The sequence below is a fragment of the Atractosteus spatula genome, chromosome 7, assembly GCF_055471065.1.
Source record: "Atractosteus spatula isolate fAtrSpa1 chromosome 7, fAtrSpa1.hap1, whole genome shotgun sequence".
Lineage (NCBI taxonomy): Eukaryota > Metazoa > Chordata > Actinopteri > Semionotiformes > Lepisosteidae > Atractosteus > Atractosteus spatula.
Genome location: NC_142712.1, coordinates 27,531,854 through 27,555,745, shown reverse-complemented (window position 1 = coordinate 27,555,745; position 23,892 = coordinate 27,531,854). Strand labels below are relative to the sequence as shown.

At 37.9% G+C, this 23,892-nt stretch overlaps 1 protein-coding gene across 1 annotated transcript in view; it reads left to right on the top strand.

Annotated features, from left to right (window-relative positions):
- The window catches only part of lgr6 (leucine-rich repeat containing G protein-coupled receptor 6), a 265,732-nt gene that overhangs the window by 230,264 nt on the left and 11,576 nt on the right, over nt 1–23,892 (top strand). Inside the window, exons 13-15 of the mRNA XM_088921620.1 lie at nt 5,279–5,350; nt 19,306–19,377; nt 19,551–19,676. Of these exons, the coding sequence (XP_088777746.1) occupies nt 5,279–5,350; nt 19,306–19,377; nt 19,551–19,676 (270 nt within the window). The remainder of the gene's footprint in view (nt 1–5,278; nt 5,351–19,305; nt 19,378–19,550; nt 19,677–23,892) is intronic.

Sequence of the window (23,892 nt, the reverse complement as noted above, 5' to 3'; positions counted from 1 at the left end):
AAACTGGGGAAACTATTTATGTAATAGTGTACACTATTACAATTGTGTACACCCATTCCACAATTGGTGAGCAGCCCTGGCCACTACTACTCTCGTCCTGCCCTTCGCCGCACACACTAGCTGGGCACTCTTCTACCGCAACGCCAGGAGAGGGTGCCACAATATTATTAAAAAATTAAGTACGATTTTTTTAATTTTTTGTCCCCTTATGTTGAAGCAAATATAACAGCCACCAGAAGTTAACATTTGATTATCATCTGTATTTTAATATTATGCAAACTGAAAAGGAAAATATACATTGCAGTCCATGGTATTCCACTCAGTTTCTCAATTACACCTTATCTTCAAATGCTGGACCCAGATTTGCCTTTGTCATAACACATAAGTTCTCTAAGGAACCAGCCTTTAAGAAAAGCTGCAAGAGCTCATTTTCACTTGTTGCTTGTAACAGTTCTAAATATTTTGTATGCCTGTTTTTAGATTGTTCAGTAGTTTTACAGGTTACTCTGAAAATATTTTATTGCAAAACACAATGAACACAGCGCAAAATGCAAGATTCAAAATCCATCCGAAATATTGTTTTTAAAATACCATGCAGGGTTTATCTTGCCTTTAAATATTCAGTGGACTTTAGCATAACATACCAAAAGAACGTGCATCCACATATGGATGTCAGAGGTTGGAGTAAATGCATCGCCCCAAGGGTAATATCGAGTGAGGCACCATTAGAATAAATCTGCGAAGGTATTAAAATATTAAGTTCTGAAGATCTTGTTTGATCCTTCATGATGCTTTTAAACTTGTATGAATCCCACGAAATTAGTATTCTATTTTCGATGCCAAAAGACACCAAATTTGGAAATTGACTTACTTCCCACAACACTTAACACTGAATTGGTATAGTCACATTACAGTGTTAACCAATTAATCGTACCTTTAAATTTAAGAATGGTCTGCTAATAAAAGCGTCAAATATATAGTTTGGATGTATTTTAGCTCTGTAAATGTCTTTCTCTTAAAAATACTGCAGGGCAATTAGAGGCAATATGAATAGTTATCTGTAAAATGCACACTCGCATCTATCTATCTTAATGTTATTCAAACATTCCTAAACTTATAATTTGTTTACAGGAGAAATTTTAGAACCTCTTCGTGCTTAACTCCTACAGGTTGAGCATGTATCAAGCTGCTACAAGCAAACACCTGCACTGCCGCATTCCAGAAACACTTGTATTCAGGAAGCCAGGCTGTACTCCTTAAACCCAAGATGCCTCTAGCATCTCATGTGTCTTATTTGTTTCAGGGCTGGTCTGGTCATCTACACACTGTGTTATGAAAAACATAAATGCATTTGTTTTGCCATGTTGGCTAATAAACTGAAAACCTAGCACTAGATAGCTCTAAGAGTGTCTGACGACAACGAAAGCCATTTAGGCTACGGTTACGCATGCACCGCCCCACTGTATTTACATAATTTTCTTATTGGTCACAAAAGATACAGCCAATAGCAAATTGCATACGATGAAAAAATCAAACACGTAACACTAAAAAGCTAATCATGTAACGCAGACAAGGAAAAAAAATCTTAAATTGCTTTGGACAGATTGGGTAGGCCTAGGATCAATCAGGGCGGGTCTTGGCCCACCCAGGCCCACCCGTGACTATGCCCCTGGTTACAAATAAAAGAAGGCCATTTGGCCTATCTTGCTTCTACAATCTAATTGACCAGACAATCACATCTGGTGAATTATTGAAAGAAGTGATTATCAATTGACAATATGGATGGGTGCCTTGTTCCAGGCTCCCACTAAGTTTAAGAAAGAAAAAAGTATCTTCTTATTTTTTTAGTTTTCAGAGCACATGCCCTAAGTTTCCACTTGTGTCTTTGATTTGTGTTTCACTATTGAGTCCATTGAAGTCCATTGTGTTAACTTTATCAGTGCCTTTGAGAATTTTGCATACTTGAATCAGGTCCCATCTTTTATTTAAAAACTAAAAAACAGTTCTTTAGATTGTCAGTGTAGGACCAGGAACTCTTTGCAATTTGAACATAACATCAGTACAATATAATTGAAATGTGGATTTTAGCATTTACTTTGTTTTTTGATTGCTTCCGTTCATTGTCTAGAAGATGTAAACATTTTTAAACATAAAAGCCAAAGTCCCAGGTTTTTCATTTTCCTTCTTATATTTAAAACTTTTTTTTCTCCTTCCTGCAGCTAGCACAATGCACTTGTCTACATATAATCTGCCAAGTGTTTGCCCGGTCTTTTATTTTAGAATGATGTATTAGTCGGTTTGAAAATTTGTATCTTCTACAATGTTTCCTTTTGTTTTGGTGTCATCTACAGAATTCAATAGTTTGATAAATAACAGAATCTAAATCATTTATATAAATCATGAAATACTGTGGTGCTAACACAGATCCTATTATCAGATTTCAGTCTAAATGTGGATTTTCCTGAATGTATGCAGCTTATAATTTGAGAATTTATCATTTTAATAACTTATAATACTTTTATAAATATTACTATCAAAAGTCTTATGGATGGGGATACCCTATCATATCCCCATTCATTACTGATGTACCTTTTCATACTGACTGTCCTTAGAATTCTTTTGCCAAACCAATGATGCTCTGATAAGATAAGATATAAGATAATAATTACTTATTCACACCTGAAGAAGGCTCCATAGTTGAAATGTTGTTTTTTTTTATTCTCTTTTCAGCATGTAATAAGTCTTTACTTGTTCCTAATAATTCGTTCAGTTTTATCAACCTTTTTAGGGATGCTATATTAGTGCTACATTAGCAAGTTTCTTGTCAGTGGATATTATCTCAATTATGTTTGACTGTTTTATTAAGGGTCTAAAAATACAATTTTTTGTTTCTTAAGTACAATTAAGTACTTAAGTACAATTCTTAAGTACAATTGGTAGAATTCCATTAGGCCCACAAGATTTGTTTATCTAAAGTACCTGTAACATTTATGTCCCAGTTCTGCTAATATAATTAATTTGGAATATTGTCTTTTGTTAGCTTGAGGCATATTTTCACAGCTGATTGAAAATATTTTCTTCAATAGATCAGTTATTCTACTTTCATTTAAGAACATTGACTCATTGCTTTTAAAGTTGAGATTAGGATGTGTACGACTAATCATGGAGCAAGGTACCACTGATTTGAAAATGGAAGGATGGTTCAACTGGTGAACTAATCAAAAACCTGTAGTAGCACTGTTTACATTTCCACTCTGTGTGTCACTAGAAAACAAAACCTTAATAGTTAATAGTGTCAGAAAATCATCATATATCTCAGTGATCAAGTTAAATTAAAAGAACAGATGTGGTGCTTTTTTCATTAGGTTAATATACCAAATTTGTGTGCTACGCAGATAGATCCACCCTCATATTTTTTTTTATATAATCAGTTTCTTTGACAATGTACTATCTAATTATTTAATTGCAGTTATTACATATTGCTTTTTTATTCATTTTGCATCACCTGTACTTAAGTGAAAATTTATACTTAAGTATTGCCTTTGACCACTTAAAAACACAGGAAAATAAAAGTAAATAAAAATAATTTATTATATCTCAAGCTTAAACCTTGTAGCTTAAACCAACATGTCTCTGTGCTGTGCCAAAACCAGTGGAATGATGAATAAACTCAGAAAATGAACTTTTATTGTTCAAACATGAGGAAAATCCAATATGTTCAGCTTCACCTAAACCTATGTATAAAAAAGCTGGGTGGAAGGTACTTTTTTCCAGAAATAGAAAATGTATGGACTTTTTTGCTGACAAAGGTCATCAATAAGACCAAGTCTTTTTTTATTATGAAGTGTCAATTCTTGGCACACAATGCTTTATATATGTTTCATTTTGCGTGATTCCATTTGACACTCATTCTCGCAAATGTTGATCTCAGCTGCACAGCTCCCTGTCCCTTCCTTGTTCTTTCACCCGTTCAAAGAAAACTCCAGGTCACTAAACCCCCAAGAATCTTCACTGCAGTTGCAGTCAGAGTTGAGACCAGTCTGCTCTCAGCTTTTTCAGCAGCAGAATCCATCTTAAATCGATCTTCTTAAACAGATCAGTTTTTTATTGTGTCACTGTAGGACTTCTTCAGAATTAACAGACATGAACCAGAGGACACAAGTGGAAACTACATGAAAGTGCATTCAAAAGAGTGAATACAGGGCACTTCTTTAACTAAAGGGTTGTGGTAGCATGGAACAAGCTACCCAGCCTTATTTAAGTCAATATCATCGTTTATTTCAAGACGTGACTGGATGGATGAATTAACTAAAAACTACCAAACATCCTAGATGGCCCAAATGGCCTCCCTTCATTTGCAACATTGCTTATGTTCTTAACCCAGAGGTATAATTCCACCTGATATACAAGGTTTCTGTGTGCAGGCAGGGACTCAAACATGGAAAACACAGTTGTCATCCTTATCCTAGATGTCTGAGCGCATGGACCTTTTGCCAAATGTAATGAGCAACTGTTGAATAATCATTAAAGCTAAAAAACAGCTAAAAAAGGTCAATGAAAGCTTCAGTGCTCATGAAATAATATGCACATAAGAACTTTAAATGAAAACAGATAACAGTGTTGGAAGTATTTAGTCTGTATTTTACCATCCAACTTGAATCTCCATCAGCTTTAGCAATTCTTATCGTCTGGTACATGTAATGATAGAAAAAACATCATATCTATCAATGAAGCAAGGTTACCATTATAGATAGATACTTTATTGATCCCGTGAGGGAAATTGCAGAATTATTCCTTCTCTCACATTTTCTGTAATCACAATATTTGAAAACAGATCAACAAAATTAACTGTCACACATTATGGGAATATTTAATCTCCTTTTATGTGTCTTGGCTGGGTGCATGACCATGTTTCATAATTTAAAATGTAATACATTTCCAATCAGGTGAAAAGCAATAGCACTATGCAGCCATTGCTGTGTGCAGAACCGGACCCTGTGCTGCAAAACTGGCAGCATTGCTAACCATTGGGCCAGTCTTATAATTCTTAGATTCCCTGCAATATGTCTCAATGTCTTTTGTTTTATTAAGAATTTGTACATACTATTTAAAAAATCTGACTTAAAAACCAATAGAGGTTCTACATTGTTTTTCCTAAAAAAATCTTATCACAAAAATGTTCATATCATATCTAACTGGACCAAAATCTTACTACTGTTAGTATTTCTAAAAAATATTTGAAATACAGTGTGTTTTTGTCTCATTGCTTAATTTTCAGAGGTCTCCAACACAATCAAATCAAAGAGATTAGTGCAGCTACATTCCAGCAGCTTACCTCTCTGCGCTCAATGTGAGTACCGCTTTTAACTGCCTCTAGTGGTAACAAATTATTTGTCCACTTGTGCAATGGAGAATTTGATGTGCTTTGCTTTAAATGTTTAAAACTTACACTTTATCAAAGATATTAGTAAAAGCACTTTCTCGTCATTCTGCATGTTGTGAAGTGTGAGTATCATTAGTTGTTCTTTTTTATGTTTTGTTCCATGTAAACTTGTGATAAGGGTTCATACTCTATATATCGTCTTTTTAATTTAATAAATAGACTGTCTATTTTAAATAATAGATGATTTAGCAGTATTCTCTGTTTTTTAGGAACAGGAGTAGTTATAATAATGCTTGCAAAAAACTTCTCTCCTAGTACAAAATGGACAAGATGTAAACTGAGCTTCATTGAGCAATCCTCTTATACAAGCACCCATCATACACCAATGTGTTAATAAAACATTTCTTTTTGGCAAATGTATATATAGAAATATGATATTTTGACAATAGATTTTTGAAAATCTATATTGAGGAGACACAAAATATATTTATTCCACTAGATAACTCAATTGAGAACAAATTGTCAATGAAAATGACAACCTTAAGACTTAGGTCATTATCTGGCCAGAAGTAAAGTATCCATTCATTTTCTAACAGCTTCATCCAATTCAGGATAGCGAGGGAGCCAGAACTTGGCAAGCAACAGGTTATAGACAGGGTACACTTTGGATGGGACACTAGTGGGGTTGAAAAACACGAATACAGACACATGCTCATACACTGACAACAGGGCCAATTTTCCCAGAAGCCAACCTACTATACCAATATGTCTTTGGACTGTGTGAGGAAATCAGCAGAGGGAACCCACACAAAAAACAGGGAAACAGACAAACTCCACATAGATCACTCCTGGTTTGGAATTAAACCCAGGGTCCCAGAGTTGCAAGCCAGAAATGCTTATTACTCCACCACTGTGCTGCCTGTCCAATGACCTTCCATTTGTTTTAATAATATAACCCAGTGGTTCTCAAACTGTGGTACGCGTACCGGCAGTGGTACGTGGCGTGCCACCAGGTGGTACGCCAAATGACCCTGGAACTGTGTTGTGTGCGCTGAAAAAATCGGGACGGGTTTTCATATTTTGTATTTTTATACGTGTCGAATACGCAGCCTACGTACTACGATACAGTGCGCGCTAATACTTCAGTGGACACAAGAGATACTCTGTAATTCTATACCACTCTATAGGAATGCGTGCTACGGACGCAAGTGACCAATTGTATTTAAAAAAAGCTACTGTATCTGTAGCAAATAGGGAGAAAGGAGAATGTGCGTGATTTTGGAACAATGCCAACGTTGTAAACACAGGAATGCATAGAAATGCGTGCTACGAACGCTGGTAATCTTGTGAGCACAGGAAAGCGTGAAAAATAACAGAAAAATATTTAAGAACTGTTCTAAGTTAATTTGAGAAAAATACACCGAGCGTCTCTGTGTTTCTCTCCCATGCGCATGAAATAAATACTTAAAATAAACACTGAAATAAAAACGGAAACGTGGAAAAATGAAAGCTTGCGGATTGCTAAAGCAGGTAAGCCCCACACTATTATGTGTGGAGAAAAAGCTGCTGAACAGCTCGACCTGCTGCACCCCCCGAAAGACACAGTCATTCATAGAATTATTGAAATGAAGGATTATATCAAAAGTACGCTGACAGCGCGCGTTAAGATGAGCAGATGTTTTTCACTGCAATTAGATGAGTCTGTAGTCGATTTGGCCAATTTGCTCGTCTACGTTAGATACGAGTTTGAGGGTACGTCCCGTGAGGACTTTCTGTTCTGTAAGCCGCTACCAACAGGAACTACAGGAGAGCACGTATTTCAGCTTCTGGATGAATTTATCGAAGAGAATGGCATCGACTGGATAAAATGTGTCGGAGTTTGTACAGACGGTGCTAGAGCAATGACAAGCCGACACAGCGGTGTAGTTGCACGAATTAGAAAAGTTGCTCCAGAAATTAATGGATGCATTGCAACATCCACCGCGAGACCTTTGCCATCAAGAAAATGCCTGACGATTTAAAATCTGTTAGACTGTTGTGAATTGTATCAAGGCTCGAAAAATTAATTCACATCTGCTTTGCTCGACTAAACAGGCTCACCCCTCTCACTGAAATGGTGCTTTTTTATTTTTATGTGTTTTATGCTTTTTTTCTATAAAACACTTTGAGAAGCCACATTTTAATATATCAAACAAAGTTTATTATTATAATATTTATTATATGTATGTGTGAGTGTGTGTGCACATGCGCTCATGTTGGTCATTGATAATTTCTGGGGTTCCTATGAGATGATGACTTGTAGGTGGTACTTGGATGCTTTGGTTGGATTAGGGGTGGTACTTGGTCCAAAAAGTTTGAGAACCACTGATATAACCAACCTAAAACATAAAACAGTCCATAAACCACAATCCACACAGTACCCTGTCCTATACAGCAATCAAAACAATTACAGCAATCAAAACAATTATTTTTTAAAGTATTTAAGGTCTTGGAATCATAATAGACCCCAAAAATGTAAACACAATAAATACTATTCTTGAACGTAGTCATTTTTATTTTTATAACTCCCCTCAAAAAAAGTATGTTTAAAAATTAATATACAAACCCCAATCCTTTACTGAGAACACCATCTCCTCCACGCCCCCATTTTTCCCAAACATGTTGATTTGATTTATTATTTATAACAAGAGAATTCTACCCTCATGTAAGAAAATGCCAATCCCTACAAAATGGCCCCTCATAACCTTCCTTTCCTGATTCTTATATTTCTTTAATACAGTAACTTTAGCCTGAAGAAAATTAGCCATATGTATAGTACCTAACACATATGTCTGTTGTCAGAATTTTAACCAAGTGTAAAAGCATTAAAACAACTGGATCTTCAGATCTATGAACAAATCTTTAAAGAAACTAAACAGAGATTGCTGTCTGGAACAATGTACTGTAAGTTACAATGAAAATAGTTTCACAATTACTAAAAAAAATTTCCTTAACCAGAAGCACCATGCTGAATCACAGAAAGAAAAGGGCTTGTAGCTAAAACATTGTATAATACCCTGCACTGTAAATCTTCATAATGTTTCTGCAGTGGTGGCTTATACAGAGACAAACAGACTCAACTTACTTCTTTATCCATCCATAATTTGTATGTCTGCAGTCACTTAAATGTAGAAACTTTAAAATTCCACTTAATTATGATCCAAACCCACTCTTCCAACATCCCCCTATAAAAATACAGCTAACCAGATTACGTTTTTGCACATGCTATAAAAAAAAACTCTTTCATATCCTATCCACCTTTTGAAGGAATCTATACTTTAGGGCCTTTCAATTCTTTTGTGAATTTACAGGGACAATTTATTAATTTTAGCAGTAATCACGAGGTGATTTGTATGGCTATTAGAAAATCAATCAATCAGTGATGCACAAACACGGATTCAATAGATGAGATAAATGTATTAATACATAAATTGTACATTTAAAACATAACAGTCTGCCTGGATACAGATGGCAGATTTTACTGTTAGGGTTATCAAAATACAAGGTATATAATCACAAAGAGATGCAAAACACAGAGAGATACAAACAAAGAATATGCTTCAGTATACTGTTCCGCTATATTATCGTGAATCAGTTTCATTAATATAAATTCTACATTAGCTACTCAAAAGTAAATACATTTCTCATATGAATTGATTGATATCAACTTGTGTTGAGGTAACAATTTAATTCTCAAGATGCAATGTAAAACATTGGGTTTACTTATCTAGATATGGATTTGTATTTCCTGATACAGACACCAAAGACCAGCTAGCGGCTGCATCCAATTGCTGCGGCATTCAATAGGCGATGTCTCAATGTCCTCTGGCTCCCGGCCAACCAGTCAGGGTGCAACTCAGAGTCGGACGCATTAAGAGGAGAGATTTCTGCTGTGGCGATGCGCCCAACAGTGTCTCTTTCAGGGACCTACTACTAGTCTGGCTGACTAGTAAAAAGTTTCTATGCACAGAGGGTAACCGCAGGTCTGAGCAAGTCACTCTTTAGGGGGAAGAAACTTGGTTTGCTCCCAGTGTAGCGCTGCTGCTGAATAAAAACTTATGTATACTCTGGTGATCAAGCGAAGCGTCCACATTGGCGTTGGATAGCGATTTATGTACAAGCATTCCTCTGGCCGACACTTTGCTGAAACAAGGTTCCAGACCCTATACAGACAATACTGGCCATCACATGATTGTCTAAGGGTGTGAAAATTGGCCGGAGAAGTAAAGTTTCTGAGCTCTCATTGTCTTTTAAACCAGAACCAAGACAGGTGATGATTGGTCAAAAGTTTAGCAGGCATTTCAGACCCACATGGTTACCACGCCCTGCAGGTTACTGGTTGGTTGGTTGGAAAGTGAGAGATGAGTAACAATGACCTCTGACATATAGGACATCAATCCAGATGTTCCCAAGAACCTCACAGACAGATAGGCACCAAGAATGGCCATTGATCAAGAATGGCTGGGCGCATCACCATTTGGGAGCTGCTCCTTACCTGAGAGAAAATCAGAACCTGCATGAATAGCTTCTCTGTGGCTGAACCACAGAGATGAGAGAGAGATGGGGCCTCATTTAGGAAAGCACAGCAACACTTAATTTTGTCTTATTAATAAGCATTGCCACTACACACTAATGAAAATAAGTTGTGAGTGCAGAGAAAGGGTAATAACATCCAATATCCACCAAACCCTGCACCTCCTCTTCTTCAGGTAAAAATATCACTGCTTCACCCAATAAGTCTACTCCTATGGTCTCTTTAACTACAATGGCATAGAATCCACACATCAAAACCTATGCCATTGCATTGACAAATTAGCCAGACTCTTAACTCTAAAAAGCTTATTTATAAGCCAACACTAGTTCTGCAGCCTACCTCATACCTGTTTCATGTGCATATCTGTTTTCCTTAACTACCTCCTCTTTATCAAAAATACATGCCCAGGGAGCATCATCTGATAAGCAATTAAACATAGGAAAATGAAAGTTAAACCTGTCACCAAGATTTAATTCACTAAAAACCCTTAACAATCCTTCAACTGAAGATTGGGAGGATGTCAACATCTGAACTTGCACTCTCTGGAGTAGAGTCACTTTTGACCTCTCCTAAAACAAGCAGGTCTTCAGCCTTAAATTCCCCATGGAAAACAACTGGCCTCTTCCTCTCCTATGTTGTTTGCTCTTTTTTCACTTGTCCCCATGTAATCAACACTCCCTGGAACTTTCTCCCAGTTCTCTCTTTTCCTAATCCTTCTTACCCTATCCCTTCCTCCCTACCATTATGCTTGAGAGTCCACCCCACTGCATCTATAGCCCATACCTATATTAGTTGTTTCATGTCTGTCCTTTCCCCACTCCTCACTTTTCTCTGGACCCGTCAGTGCTCCTGGTCAATGACACTCACTTTGCCCTGAAAGTGCAGCACATGGCATCACAGTCCTTGCTGTCCCTGGTGACCATGGCCTTGGCTGCTACAGTGATGAATACCCTACCCACCCACCATTTAGCCCCTTCTCTTAGTGTTGGCATCTAGACGGTCAACTGATACCCTTTTGAACCTCTTCTCATTCCCATTCCCAAGGTTCCACCTGCAAATGGTGCTGATAATTCTTCTTCTTGGTTGGGTTCTGCTTCAAATCCCTCCTCTTCCATTCAGTGCTAACAAATTTCAGCAAGCAGTAGCTCATTACCCATTCTTTTCTTATTACCATGTCTGTACTGTTCATCTCAGACTACTCATTCTGGGTCACTGCAGTGTCTTCTGCTTCCCACCACAGAGCTCCGAGATCCATGCTCCAAGATCCAAGATCCAAGGATTTGGTGGCTGCACTGCTATTTGTTGACTTGTTCTATTCCATTTCGTCACCTTCACCTGCACACAGTACATGTTTTTCATTAATCCATTCTCCAATTGGCTCCTGTGAAACTTTCCAGCTGAGGCGACTTTCTCTTAGATTTGAGTACAACAAAGTGTTAGTGTTTTGGAGGCTGGGGATTTCTTTGCCAGGTGATTGAACACCAAAGTATCAAGCATGGTATCTCTTATATTCTTTGGCTTGTATCATCATTTTTAGAATTTCATTAAGCTAAGAGATTCTTTAAATTCATCCTCTATCTATTTTTAACATATTTACCAGATTTTTTCAGTTACAGTACAACATTGTGGTTTAAAATCTGTAGCAACTGCAGCGAAGCTCATTCCATAAATTAAAACAGCCTCTTCTTTCCATCCATTAAACCAGTTTGCCAGGTTGGCACTGTCTGTGTACACATTCTAAATGAAAGCTACACTTATTTTCTTTTGCAGCAACCAAAAAGCAGTCCTCTTTCTGAAGAAATATTACATTGAAAATATATAGAGAAACAGAAAAACAAATAAAGTGAAAAGCAAACAGGAAGAAAGTGTTTTTTAATCACTGTTTCTTCAGTCTAAGGAAATGTTGTGATAAGTACCCTAAGTGAACATTTTTCTTCAAGTCCTAAAATTAACATATTATAATGCTTAGAAACGACACCTGAAACTGCTCCTCCTTTTGTCACAAAGATTAAAATCTAACATCCTTCTCCTGTCTACTAACTCAGAGATCACACCTGCATTAAATTCTTGTCACGGCTGACCTTTTTACAGTCACCGTAACAATCACAGATCAAAATTAATTTTGCAGGGCTACTAAAGTTGCTTTACTTAGTTTGCAGCTTAAAACCATTTATAATTTAAATAACTTTTATTTCTTTCCACTCCTGTTTCCCTGGACTCTTTCTTCCCATTCCTGTCCTTTTTGTGGACCTTGATAAGTACTTTCTCTCAGTACTCATCTGCCCTATCATCAACCTGTTCATTGTTAGCCCTCTGTTTGATATCTACAGATCTATAATATTCTTAGTTTTTTTTGCCTCAGATTTATCTTGTCTGTGTCAGGATGGATCACCCAGATTTGGACATTGGCTTTCTCTGGTTTATCTTACGGACTCCCTTGGACTTGTTTGCCCTGGACACACCCTCCCGAACACCTGCGCACCTTGGACATGCCCCCTGTTCTCCTTCCAGCCCCTAACCTAGTCTTTTCCCCCATGTTTTCTCAATCCCTTCCGGATTGTGCTGTCTGCATAGGGTCCTGAAAGATGCTTCGTGACATGAAGCACTCTTTTATTACATCATCCATTTCTCTTTCATTGTCCAGAGTTTTTTCATTATTGTTATGGATACATATTTCTTAATTTTTGTGTATTTTGCTATTGTATTATTGTAAGAAACTTTTATAGTGGTTCTCAAATATTTTCGACCAAGTACCACCCCTGATCAATCCAAAGCATCAAAGTACCACCTACAAGTCATCTTCTCATAGGAACCAAAGAAAATCTCAATGACCAACATAAGTACGTGCACATGCACACTCACACATATAATAAAAATAGCACTGAACACTTACCATTTCAGTGAGAGGGGTGAGCCTGTATCTGAGCAAAGCCTTGCAATGTCAGGGACGAGGGCAATGAGTTTCAAATGCAGAGCTGGCTCAGCATCCATTTTGGTTCGGTGCTATGTCTTGATTGCAGTGAGAGAAGTGAAGCCTTTCTCACAAAGGTAGGTAGTAGCAAAAGGCATCAAAAACCGCACAGCCTTTAATGAGAGGGCTGGGTATTCACTCTGTCTTTGGATCCTGAAATCCAACAGTGACTGTTTTTTCAATTCTGACATCAAAGTCGCAGCAGATGATAACTCGAGCAACTTCTCTGGTTCAGCATAGGTCAGATGCTTGGGTATTCCTACAACATTAACAGTAAAGGGGTTCCTGATCCACTCTGGTGTGGCCTCAAATGGAAAATACTCTGAGAACTGTTCTTCCAATGACAAGAGGTGCACTGCAATCACATCACGCAGCATCAAGTACCACACCATATATGTGCAGATAGTTCTCCAAAGTTGGGAAAGCAGAGACTTCACTTGTGTTGATTTTATTAACAAAAAGCTGCAGCTTTTTCTTCATAACTGTGATCTTGTCAGACACTTCAAAAATTATTAAAGAGAGCCCCTGCAGTCCCATATCCAGTTCATTCAAATGTGAGAATATATCAACCAGGTAGGCTAATTTTACCAGCCACACTGGATTATCAAATAGACTTGCCAAAGGAGAGGGATGGTCATGCAAAAACATCTGTACCTCAGAGCACAGTTCAAAGAGCCTTGTGAGCACTTTGCCTCTTGATAACAATCTCACTTCAGTATGTAGCAAAAGCTGCACATGTTTGCTGCCCATTTCATTACAAAGCACACAGAACAGACTTGAATTTATTGATCGAGCCTTGATATAATCTGCAACTTTGACAGTAGAGTCTAAAACAGATTTTAAATCCTCAGGCATTTTCTTGACGACCAAGGCCTTGTGGTGGATGCTGCAGTGCGTTTACTTCAAATCTCGAGCAACCTTTCTAATTCGTGCAACTACACCGCTATGTCAGCTTGCCATCGCTCTAGCACCATCTGTACAAACTCCAATTAATTTTTTCCAGTCAATGTCATTCTCTTCTATTAATTCATTCAGAAGATGAAATATGTGCTCTCCTGTAGTTCTTGTTGGTTGCAGTTTACAGAACAGAAAGTCCTCATGGGACATGCCCTCAAACTATTATCTAATGTAAAGGAGCAAATTGGCCAAATCAACAACATCTACAGACTCATCTTATTGCAGTGAAAAGCAACTGCTCATCTTAATGCGCTCTGTCAGCATACATTTGACATCATCTGCCTTTTCAATAATTCTATGAGTGACTGTATCATTTGAAAGGGGCAGCAGGTCGAGCTGTTTAGCAGCTTTTTCTTCACACATAATACATGTCAGCTTTTTTTCCAATGGTAAACAAAGTTCTTCACCAATAGTGTTACCTGCTTTAGGAATCCACAAGCTTGCATTTTTCCCCGTTTCCCCTTAAAAGACAGTCTGGAGTCCGTCTCAGAAGTAAAAAGAAGTTTTTATTTCATGCGCATGGAAGCGAAACACAGAGATGCTTGTTGTATTTTTCTCAAATTAACCTTGAACAGTCCTTGAACAGAGATATCTTTCTGTTATGTATCACGCTTTCCTGTGCTTACAAGATTGGCAATGTTCCAAAATCACGCACATTCTCCTGCCTCCTTATTTGCTAAAGATAATTTCTTTTAATGCTATTTGTTACTTAGATTCGTAGCACGCATTCCTATACAATGGTATGGAATTACATAGTAGCTCTTGTTTCCACTCAAGTATTAGCATGCTCTGTATTGACGTAGCTAAGTACGTAGGCTGCATATTTGACACAAAAAATAATTTTATTCAAATAGAAAATATGAAAACCCTACCCAATTGTTCAGTGCACACAACAAATTTCCAGGGTCATCTGGTGTACCGCCTAGGGGCGCTCTGCGTACCACCAGTGGCTTGCGTACCAGAGTTTGAGAAGCACAGTTTTATTACTATTACAATAGATTCTTCTCCTCTCTTGGCCTTTCCAGTTTGCTTGCAATTCATTCTATCCTTTTTGTTTGACTAGACACCATTTTTATTAATTTATTAAACATATTTTTGCTTATTTATTTTTTACAACATTTAAATTGTGTTTCATTCCTTAAAAGTACAATTTCCTTACAGTGAAATTGTAAAGTCTTGATTTGGATACTTCAAATCATTCCATATCATGGCTCCAATTCCCTGAGGGTTCTCTGTTTGCCTCACTCTGTCTTGTTGAAACAGTGAGATTAATACAAGCATTTTGTTACATAGATATTACAGTAAACTGACTAATAATGTCTACTACTTTGCTTTCTGCTGCTGACACTAATTTAGTTGAAGCTCTTCTGTAAAAGCTGCTGCATCTTTTGCACATAAATTATATAGTGTAGAATTACAATCACCATTTGGTGGTTCATAGCATACACTGTGTTTTTAGAATTGTTGTCTAAAATGACCCATATTGTTTGAATATCTCTTGCTTCCTCTAGCTTTAGCTCTTGAACCTGGATTCTCTTTTCTTAATAAAGTTCTACACCTCCTATATTACACATCTCTCCAGCAGAGATGTCTTTACCAATTTTGCAATCGTTCCCATCACTTTCAGTTAGCCCCATTTCTATATTTCGTGAAACATCTCCTCCCTATGTCCGTTCCATGTTCTATGTAATATGTATAGATTATTTACTATATATATATACCATATATAGATATATTATATATGACAAATCCCTAAGACCAGAAATCATTCTTGTTGTTCATTTCTAAACTTTTTCTAAGGAAGACTGAATGCAGGGAGTGCTTTTAAAAGTTAGCTTTGTAGCTGACTATGCCAATTAGCAAGTTAAAATGGTGCTAGGATCCCTTTTTCTCCACAACACATTCTTCTTATCTCTCAGAACCACCAGTGTACCCACAGACCAGGCAAGACAGTCACCCTTCATAATATTCCATTTTATTAGTTTGTCAATCTACTCATTACACAGTATCCTCATAACACAACAATTTCTATCATTTCCCCAGACACATAGAACACATTAAACAAATTACCCCCATAAACACAAGTTTACCAAAACTTAAATGTCTTAAAGGAGTAGTCCAGCATCTCCATTCTCTAAAACCAGCTAAAATCGGAGACCTGACATGCCTTTTTCCTCCACAGCGAAGAAACTCTGCGTAGTGTTAGGTACACATTTCATTCCTGGCTATCCTGAACAATGTGGTCCTTTACCCCCCTCACCCTGGTTTTCCCCAAATCCAGCTTCAGGTAAGGGGGTACTGGAGCCTATCTCTGCTCCATGAAGTTGACCCCCTACAAACAGCACAAACAGTGAAACCCACCTCATTTGTTAGTGTTACATTTGTGCCAATTTGTGCTTCTGAAAGTAGATTCCAAGCTGCTTTCTTTTCCGAGATATAGTGCCAGAACACTATCAGAAGACAGCTAACCCTGGTATCTCCCTCGCTTGACTTCCTTTGCTGAGCCTACCAGCTCCTAAGAGATAGAGTCTTGAATCTTGCCTGTTTTAAACCTAGCTGTTCTTAACTGAGACACTTACAGTCTTTCTAATAACAAGAACAAACACGGGTAGCTACCGGCCTTCCCCTGTTGATTGTGAAATTGGGTGTTCTCCTTTCAGATGTTCTAACCTCAGATGTTTCCACAATCTCCAGATTAGGACTTCATAATCTCCCACATACAGTAGGACTTTTTTTGTGCTACATAGGAATTTTAATATTTAACATACTAATTTTAACATCCCCTTGCATATGGCAGGCTTCATTAAAGCTTTCATTATTTGCCAAGCTCAGTAAATAGCATAAATAGTGTTGTGGCAAGAGGTTACTTTCCAAAAGTATTCAGTATACAAATACAATTGCCACAATTCTTAACAATTGTAATATTGACGTTTTCAATGTAAAATGTCAGCACGTAGCTTAGTATAGTGTAACCCACTTTAATTTTACCATGTTATCTCCAAATAAAATAAAGTGGTGTATCTCTTAAAGAGAAATGTTTGACATATTTAGTTAATTCCCCTGGTTTTCAGCAGTGAAACATTTCGAGACCGCTGAAAGGGGTATCAGAAATACATTAGTAAGGGAGCACATGTGTCAGAATACGATATGCCACGTTCTTGGCAGGTGGCTGCAAAGATCTGTGCTCAAGTTGCTTTGTAAAATAGCAACAACCCCATCATTAATTAATTTTCTTTTTGTTGCTTGCAACAGTATTTTATGCTGGTGTTCATGCTGTTTTGTTGCGTACAGCGTTCGCTTATGTTTATGACACTTTTGCACTTCTGTTTTGGGTTACTGCATTACGGCACCTACTGTAGGTGCCTTACCGTGTTTTTGACATTCTCTGGCAGTTCTATGTCATGTACAATAAAGAGCAGATGGCTGTAAAACCTGTCTGCCTCAGTCCCTGGTGTTCTGTGTTGTAACACCTGCCACCTGCCATTTTAAATATAAAATCCTATTGAACATCCTTCAAGTCAGCCAATGGCCCTTTAGAAGAATCAGTCTAGTTATCTGGCTAACTGGGTAATATCTTTTTTTTAAAACAGCTTCCTGGTGCTCATTGTATCTTAACATCCTCAGTAATCCAGACACGACATCCACTGAAAATTGATATGATTCATTTTATATTAAAATACATTTGCGTTTTTTCATGGCAGAATTTGTGTTACATATTTTAAGTTACCTTATGAGAATATACACTACCCAACCAAATGTTTTTTGAAGTAATAATTAGAGCAAAGAACTTCTAAAGAACTTAACTAAGCCGTTTCCCAGCTCAGTGAATTGTTTCACACTATTGTGCGTCACCATTAATGTTGTGGATTTACTGTATTAGCTATTACACTGAGAAGAATATGAAGCAAAATAATTCATAACACATCATTTCTATTATTAGCTCAGCTCTTCAATAGTGATATTCACACTAATGAAGACATCACTGTTCTAAAGATATCAGTATTATGGAACAAATACTTCCTGCAAACAAAAGAATAAAAATTTGAACTTCAAACTGGGACCTTTGTATCCTTTTGCAATAAACATTTTATTCTGACATGATGTCATCAACAGTAGTTTGATCAACAGTTTACTGCACTGCAGTTTCATTTATTTCCAAACAGTTAGTGAGGGTACAACAAATTTCAGACAGAAGGGAAACTTGAGAATTCTCCTGAACCCACAGTGAATTTTGTGTTTGTGTGTCACGTAGGCTAGCTGAGCATGAGAGAGAGACACTGGCAGCTTGTAAGAGTGTTGGACATAGTTACTGGAAGCAACAAGAGCGTTTTTTCGTGAGTTTGCCAGAGACACCAGTGGCTGGTTAACTGGGAGCTAACAGCTGGAGGACTGCTGAGCTACAAGGAAAAAGCAGCACAGTGTTTGTTATGAGAAGAGAGTTTGGTTGCGTGCAAATTTAGCAATAGTGGTTGCCTGTGAGTACCATGGAGGTATATGAAATACATCAGGAATGCAATCATTACTATCCATCGGAGCTTTCAGAGAGAGTCCAAGACGGAAGCAGTAGAAGGTGCTAGATGCTGTGGCAAAGTTTGACAGTGGAGTTGCTGTTTACTGACATGAAAAACATGTAAGGTTGTATGTGTACCGGGGAGTCACTGGAGAAGAGGTGTGACCTGGATGGCTGAGGAGCTGTTGATCACATTTGAGCATGGTGTGCAGGAAAACAGCAAAAATGCAGCCTTCCCTGCCAGGAGATCTAGGAGCCCAGAGTGGTGCCAGGAGCTGGAAGTGTAGTTTCATACTGCAACAGCTCTTCTCTGTCTTTTCATGCCCAAGTGTGTGAAATGTGGATGAGAGAAAAAATGGTAAAGTGAAACAGTATAAAATACTTTTTGTTTGTGAATTTCTGAATGGCAACCACTGAGTTGAAAGGTCAACCTACCAAGAAGTTATTAAACCTGGAGCTGAAAGACAGTGGATTGTTTGTTTAGCTGGCTGATCAGAGAGCAGGAAGTGTAGTCAGAAGGATGTTTCACAAAAGTAGCAGAGGTGGCCTGGCTCTCTGATAACAGGTGACGTCTGTCATGTGTCCACTGCAGGGACAGAGAAGGACCTTGGGCAGGGGTGAGTACACTCCAGAACATGAGCTGCTGTGTGTGTTGATTGAAGTGAAAAAAGAAATTAGTAAGTTAATAGTTTGGGGGCTGTGTTGTGTGAAATGTTATAGGGTAAATGAATGAACAAAAAGAAATAGAGTAGATTAATAGTGGGTAGAAGTCCGTGTACAGACAATTCTGTCACCCAGTTCACCCAGCCTTTTACGATCTCTTAGGTTTAGCCTTGTATACAATAGAAAAATACGTTATTTAGACGCTATTAATCCTGATGAAAAATGTTTAATTTGTGCTTCTGTCCTAGAGACCTTAGTTGGAATCAAATTAAGACCATTCACCGTGATACCTTTGCTTCTCTACAGTCCCTGGTCAAACTGTAAGTATATTCAGTATATTTCATGATTTATAGCTTTAAGAGAAAATAAGATTTTTTCTGTAAGAGTCTTTAAGCAAGTTGAACTTAATTCAGCAGCCTGCTAAAGAAATTAAATATCAAGTTTACCATGACTGTTTTTTCAATACTCAGACCCTTTTCTGTTGTTCTGACAGAGATCTGGCATACAATCAGTTAACAAATCTTCCCCTAGATGACCTCAGTGGATTGACCCATCTCAAACTAAAAGGCAATCTGGAGCTGTCTGAGCTATTCAGAATGGAGGACTTTCCGAAAATGAGGTAGTAGAGATTAAATTAATTAGATTAAATTAATAATGTGGTTGCGATTAAATCATCGTCTGTGTCATTCTCTGGTTTAAGTCTGAACTAATGTATCATTAGTGTTATGAATGGTGGTCTTTGACCATTTTCAGACCCTATGCGTGATGGCAGGAATGGATTGCAGACGCTGGAGGCAGATGTCAGGGATGACACACAAGGGTTTACTAACATGAACCAGGTGACAAGTGATTTTCCATGCAGGCGTGACAATGTGACACAAAGGGTTAATGCAAATAGGCATCCAAGACCAAAACCAGATCCACAACAATAACCAAAATACAGTCCACAGTCCAGTAAATGGAAGGATCCATTATTCAAGGAAACAGGAACTCGACTTGAGCATTCTCGGGAACAAGGAAAATATCCACAAAATCTAATACAAGGAATCATAGACAGGAACACAAGAATCCAGGAGTACTGCCAAAATTCACAAAAGTAGCCACAGGGTAATCATTAGGCTCAGGGCTCAGGATTCCTGGGTCAGGCCTTATCCCCAGGCATACATCTTATGATACAGATCCCAGAGCATAGAAAGCCCTAGGTTTATATAGACAGGTAATGGCGTGACAATCAGGCACACCCAAAAGAGCTGTAAGTGTCAGCCTGATTTACGCCTTAAATGAGGAAACTGAGATAGATCGGGAGTTGGAGAACCCCACGGAGGTGGGATGTATTGTAACATTACCCTCCCCCTAAAGGGCAGCTCCGTTGCCCTTTGAAAAAAACAAAACCTCCCCCGAAAACTCTCCAACAAAAGTTTCCAAAACATAAGTCACTCCAAAGGTTGTTTAACCAAAACAAAGAAAAGCAAAAGTAGTCCTTCACACAAGAAAAAAAAAATCAAATGTATCCATAAACATTGATCAAGGAAAAAAATCTGTATTTTAAACGTTTCCATAATATCCATTGGAGTTTATCAAAAGCAAGATCTTATCAACACGGATAAAGTTCAGGAGAGATCCAGGGTTCTTCAATAACCTCACCACCCGCAGAGTCCTTGTAGTGGCTCTGCATTCTGTTACGAATGGTGGTCTTTGACTGACCATTTTCTAACCCTATGAGTGACGGCAGGAGCAGATTACAGATGCTGGCGACAGATGTCAGGGAAGACACACGAGGGTTTATTAACACAAACCAGGTGAAAAGTGATTTTCTGTGCAGGCATGACAATGTGACACAAAGGGTTAGATCGGGAGACTGAGCGCCCCCTGGAGGTGGGATTTCTACCATGACAATTAGGGAGGCATCCTATGGCCCTCCCCAGGATGAGGTGGCTATGGATAATAGACAGATATTCTAAGAAAACACTTAATAAGCACCAAAGGAAGAGGGAATATAAGACTTAAAATACTACAATGATATGATGCTTGAAAAGAAATTAGAACATTAAATTGTTTTTATGGCTATTAGTAATTAATAATAAAGTAATTACAAATATGTAATTTAAGTAATTAAAAATAAAAAGAAATATCTGCACATGGATGCAATGTATACAATATACAATTGTAATGATACAACAACAAAATTTGGAAATAAACAATAGTAATAATATGTGTAAATCATTTTACAAATGGCTAGCCCGGTCCAGGGTGTTCCCTGCCTTGCACTCATTGCTTGCCAGGTAGGCTCTGGCTTCCCATGACACTGTATGGTATAAAGTGGTTTGGCAAATGACATAACATTTTACAAGTGGCTGATGATGAACTGAGTGATTAAAGAGATATAAATAACATTAGGTTTGAAATTCTTTACCAAAGTCAATTCTAGAATAGTTAAATTCTAGATATTTCTAATGTGAACTTTGAACTTAATATTATCTAAAGCAACACATTGACCAGGCTGTTCTTTGGAGAATTGAAAGTCCCAAGGAGGTACATATGCAGCCATTCAAAGTGCGCGTTACAGACACGTACCGCAGGTGGAGTCGCGCATTGTGACGCAAGATGACGCGCGGCACCGCAGTACGTGATTGGTTGACCGACAGGGGCACTCGTGGTCCGTTGGTCTGTCGTAGAAAGACTTACAGTAAACGTCTTTGCTGTGCCCGTTGTAGATATTGAATTTTACCACTGAAGGGAAATCTTAGTAGCTGAGCATAAAAAGAATAGGAGCATACTGTAACGCGTGTGAAGGCCATAAACGATATTAATTTTGGAACATAAACATACAGTATATGGCTGGTCTTGGTACTTTAAAGAAAAAATACACACCAGTATTCCATTTCTCCCTAAACATTTTAAGCATCGAAGTCTTTAACTAAAGAGATACCGGAGTCAACAAGCACACTTTTAGAATTTGATTAAAAGGGAATATAATATTGAATCGCGTATATATTTTATGAAAGCAAGATTGCTCAGCTGGACAAAAGTACACAACCTACCTTTATCAGAAATATTTATGCATCAAAGCCTTTACCGAAGATATTACTAATAGTATTAATAATGAATGACTTTGGACAAGCTGTATACTCAAAGTATAATTTCTTTAGCACATTTGTACAAGCACTTGGAATCTGTCCAAGCCATACTTTGTCAGGCATTTTGTTTTACTTCAACGGGCATAAAAACTCCCTTGCTTTTAACAGGGCGTTTCATAATTTCTAACTACGAAAATGATTTAAAATGCGACACTTATCATTCAACTAGAGCTCAAAATATCACAAGGATCCTCAAGAGCACAGCAAAGACTGTATTAAAAGATACTTGTATGAGATACATGAGAATGTAGGCTTTTTTTATCAATGCTTTCTTTTCCGTATACCAGATTTTATGGAACCACTTCAGAAGGGTGTCAGCCAGTCAGAGTCCAGGAATCGGTACTTTAAAGGAAAAATACACACCGGTATTCCATTTCTCCCTAAACATTTCAAGCATCGAAGTATTTAACTAGCATGTGAAATAGCGTGTGAAAAAGTGGTAGTTTTAAGCTTTTCCGCTAATATAATATGGAATCGCGTATCTAAAGAATTTAATAACGATATGATTATATTCGTGTACTGCGACAGGGCTGTGTAGGGCTGTTTCGCCTCCCTGTTCATGCGAGTTGTCTTGTAGCCTACTGGTCTACGTGCCTGATTAACAACTTGCAGGTTGTGTGTTCAAATCCAGCTGGTGCTGGACTTTTCTTTTAACAAACATTTCTTTGAAAAAATAGAATAGCGATATTATGGACAATCAATTGACTTTTATATTTCAAAATATCGCAACATGATCGATTCTAAGTTATTTTTGATAACAATGAATAGTCACCTTCTTCCCTTCTGACAACGGTCCCTGCTTCTGCTTCCTGCTTCTATTGTGTGTGTGTGTAATAGAGTAAATTTTTATAGAGAAATGGAGGCTGGACAGTATGCGATACAATATAAACATTTATATTGATTTAAATCGTGTTTTGATTTAAATCGCAAACGCGTGTTTAATTATATGTGTTTTTTTAATCATAATCAGGCTAATGCAACATAAATTGATACAGTATCTCTGTCTTATTTTTAGTAAATAAAGTGCATTTTTGCACACTATATGTGCAAACGTTTTATGATATGTCGCTGTTGTGAATGTCTGTGGACATGTGCTGGCTGGACAGGAGGCTCCACTGTACACAGAGAGCTTAGAAGACAAAGATATCAATTTATTTTAGTCAAAAATTTATATATCGCCTTTAAAAGTGGAATCTCAAAGCAAAGTAAATACCCAACACTGATTGAACCCATCTGCCATGCTAATAAAACACCTTGAATTGAATTGAATTGAGGGAAAGAGGGGGGGAGGGCGCGCGGCAAAAAAAAGATACACTCCACAGGCATCTGCAACAGCAACATATGAAACGTTTGCACATATAGTTAAGTTATTACTTGGTTTTCAAAGTCGGGAGACATTAGAGGCTTGCCACACCCGGACTGTTAAACCAACGCATTAGCATGTCAAAGCCCATTGAGGACCCGGGCGCAATAATTGTTTTGTCCCTTGATTTACTGATCTGCATTAATTATGGAAATCGAGTTCCTGCTCTGTGCAGACGACCTGGTCCCGCTGTCGCCCACAGAACAGAGGCTGCGCCAGAACCTGGCACTGCTGGAGCAGCACTGTCAGACCTGGGCGCCGACAGTCAATCTGGACAAGACCAGTTATGGTTTTCCAGAAAAAAAGCCAGACCCCAGGGAAACAGCTACAAATTC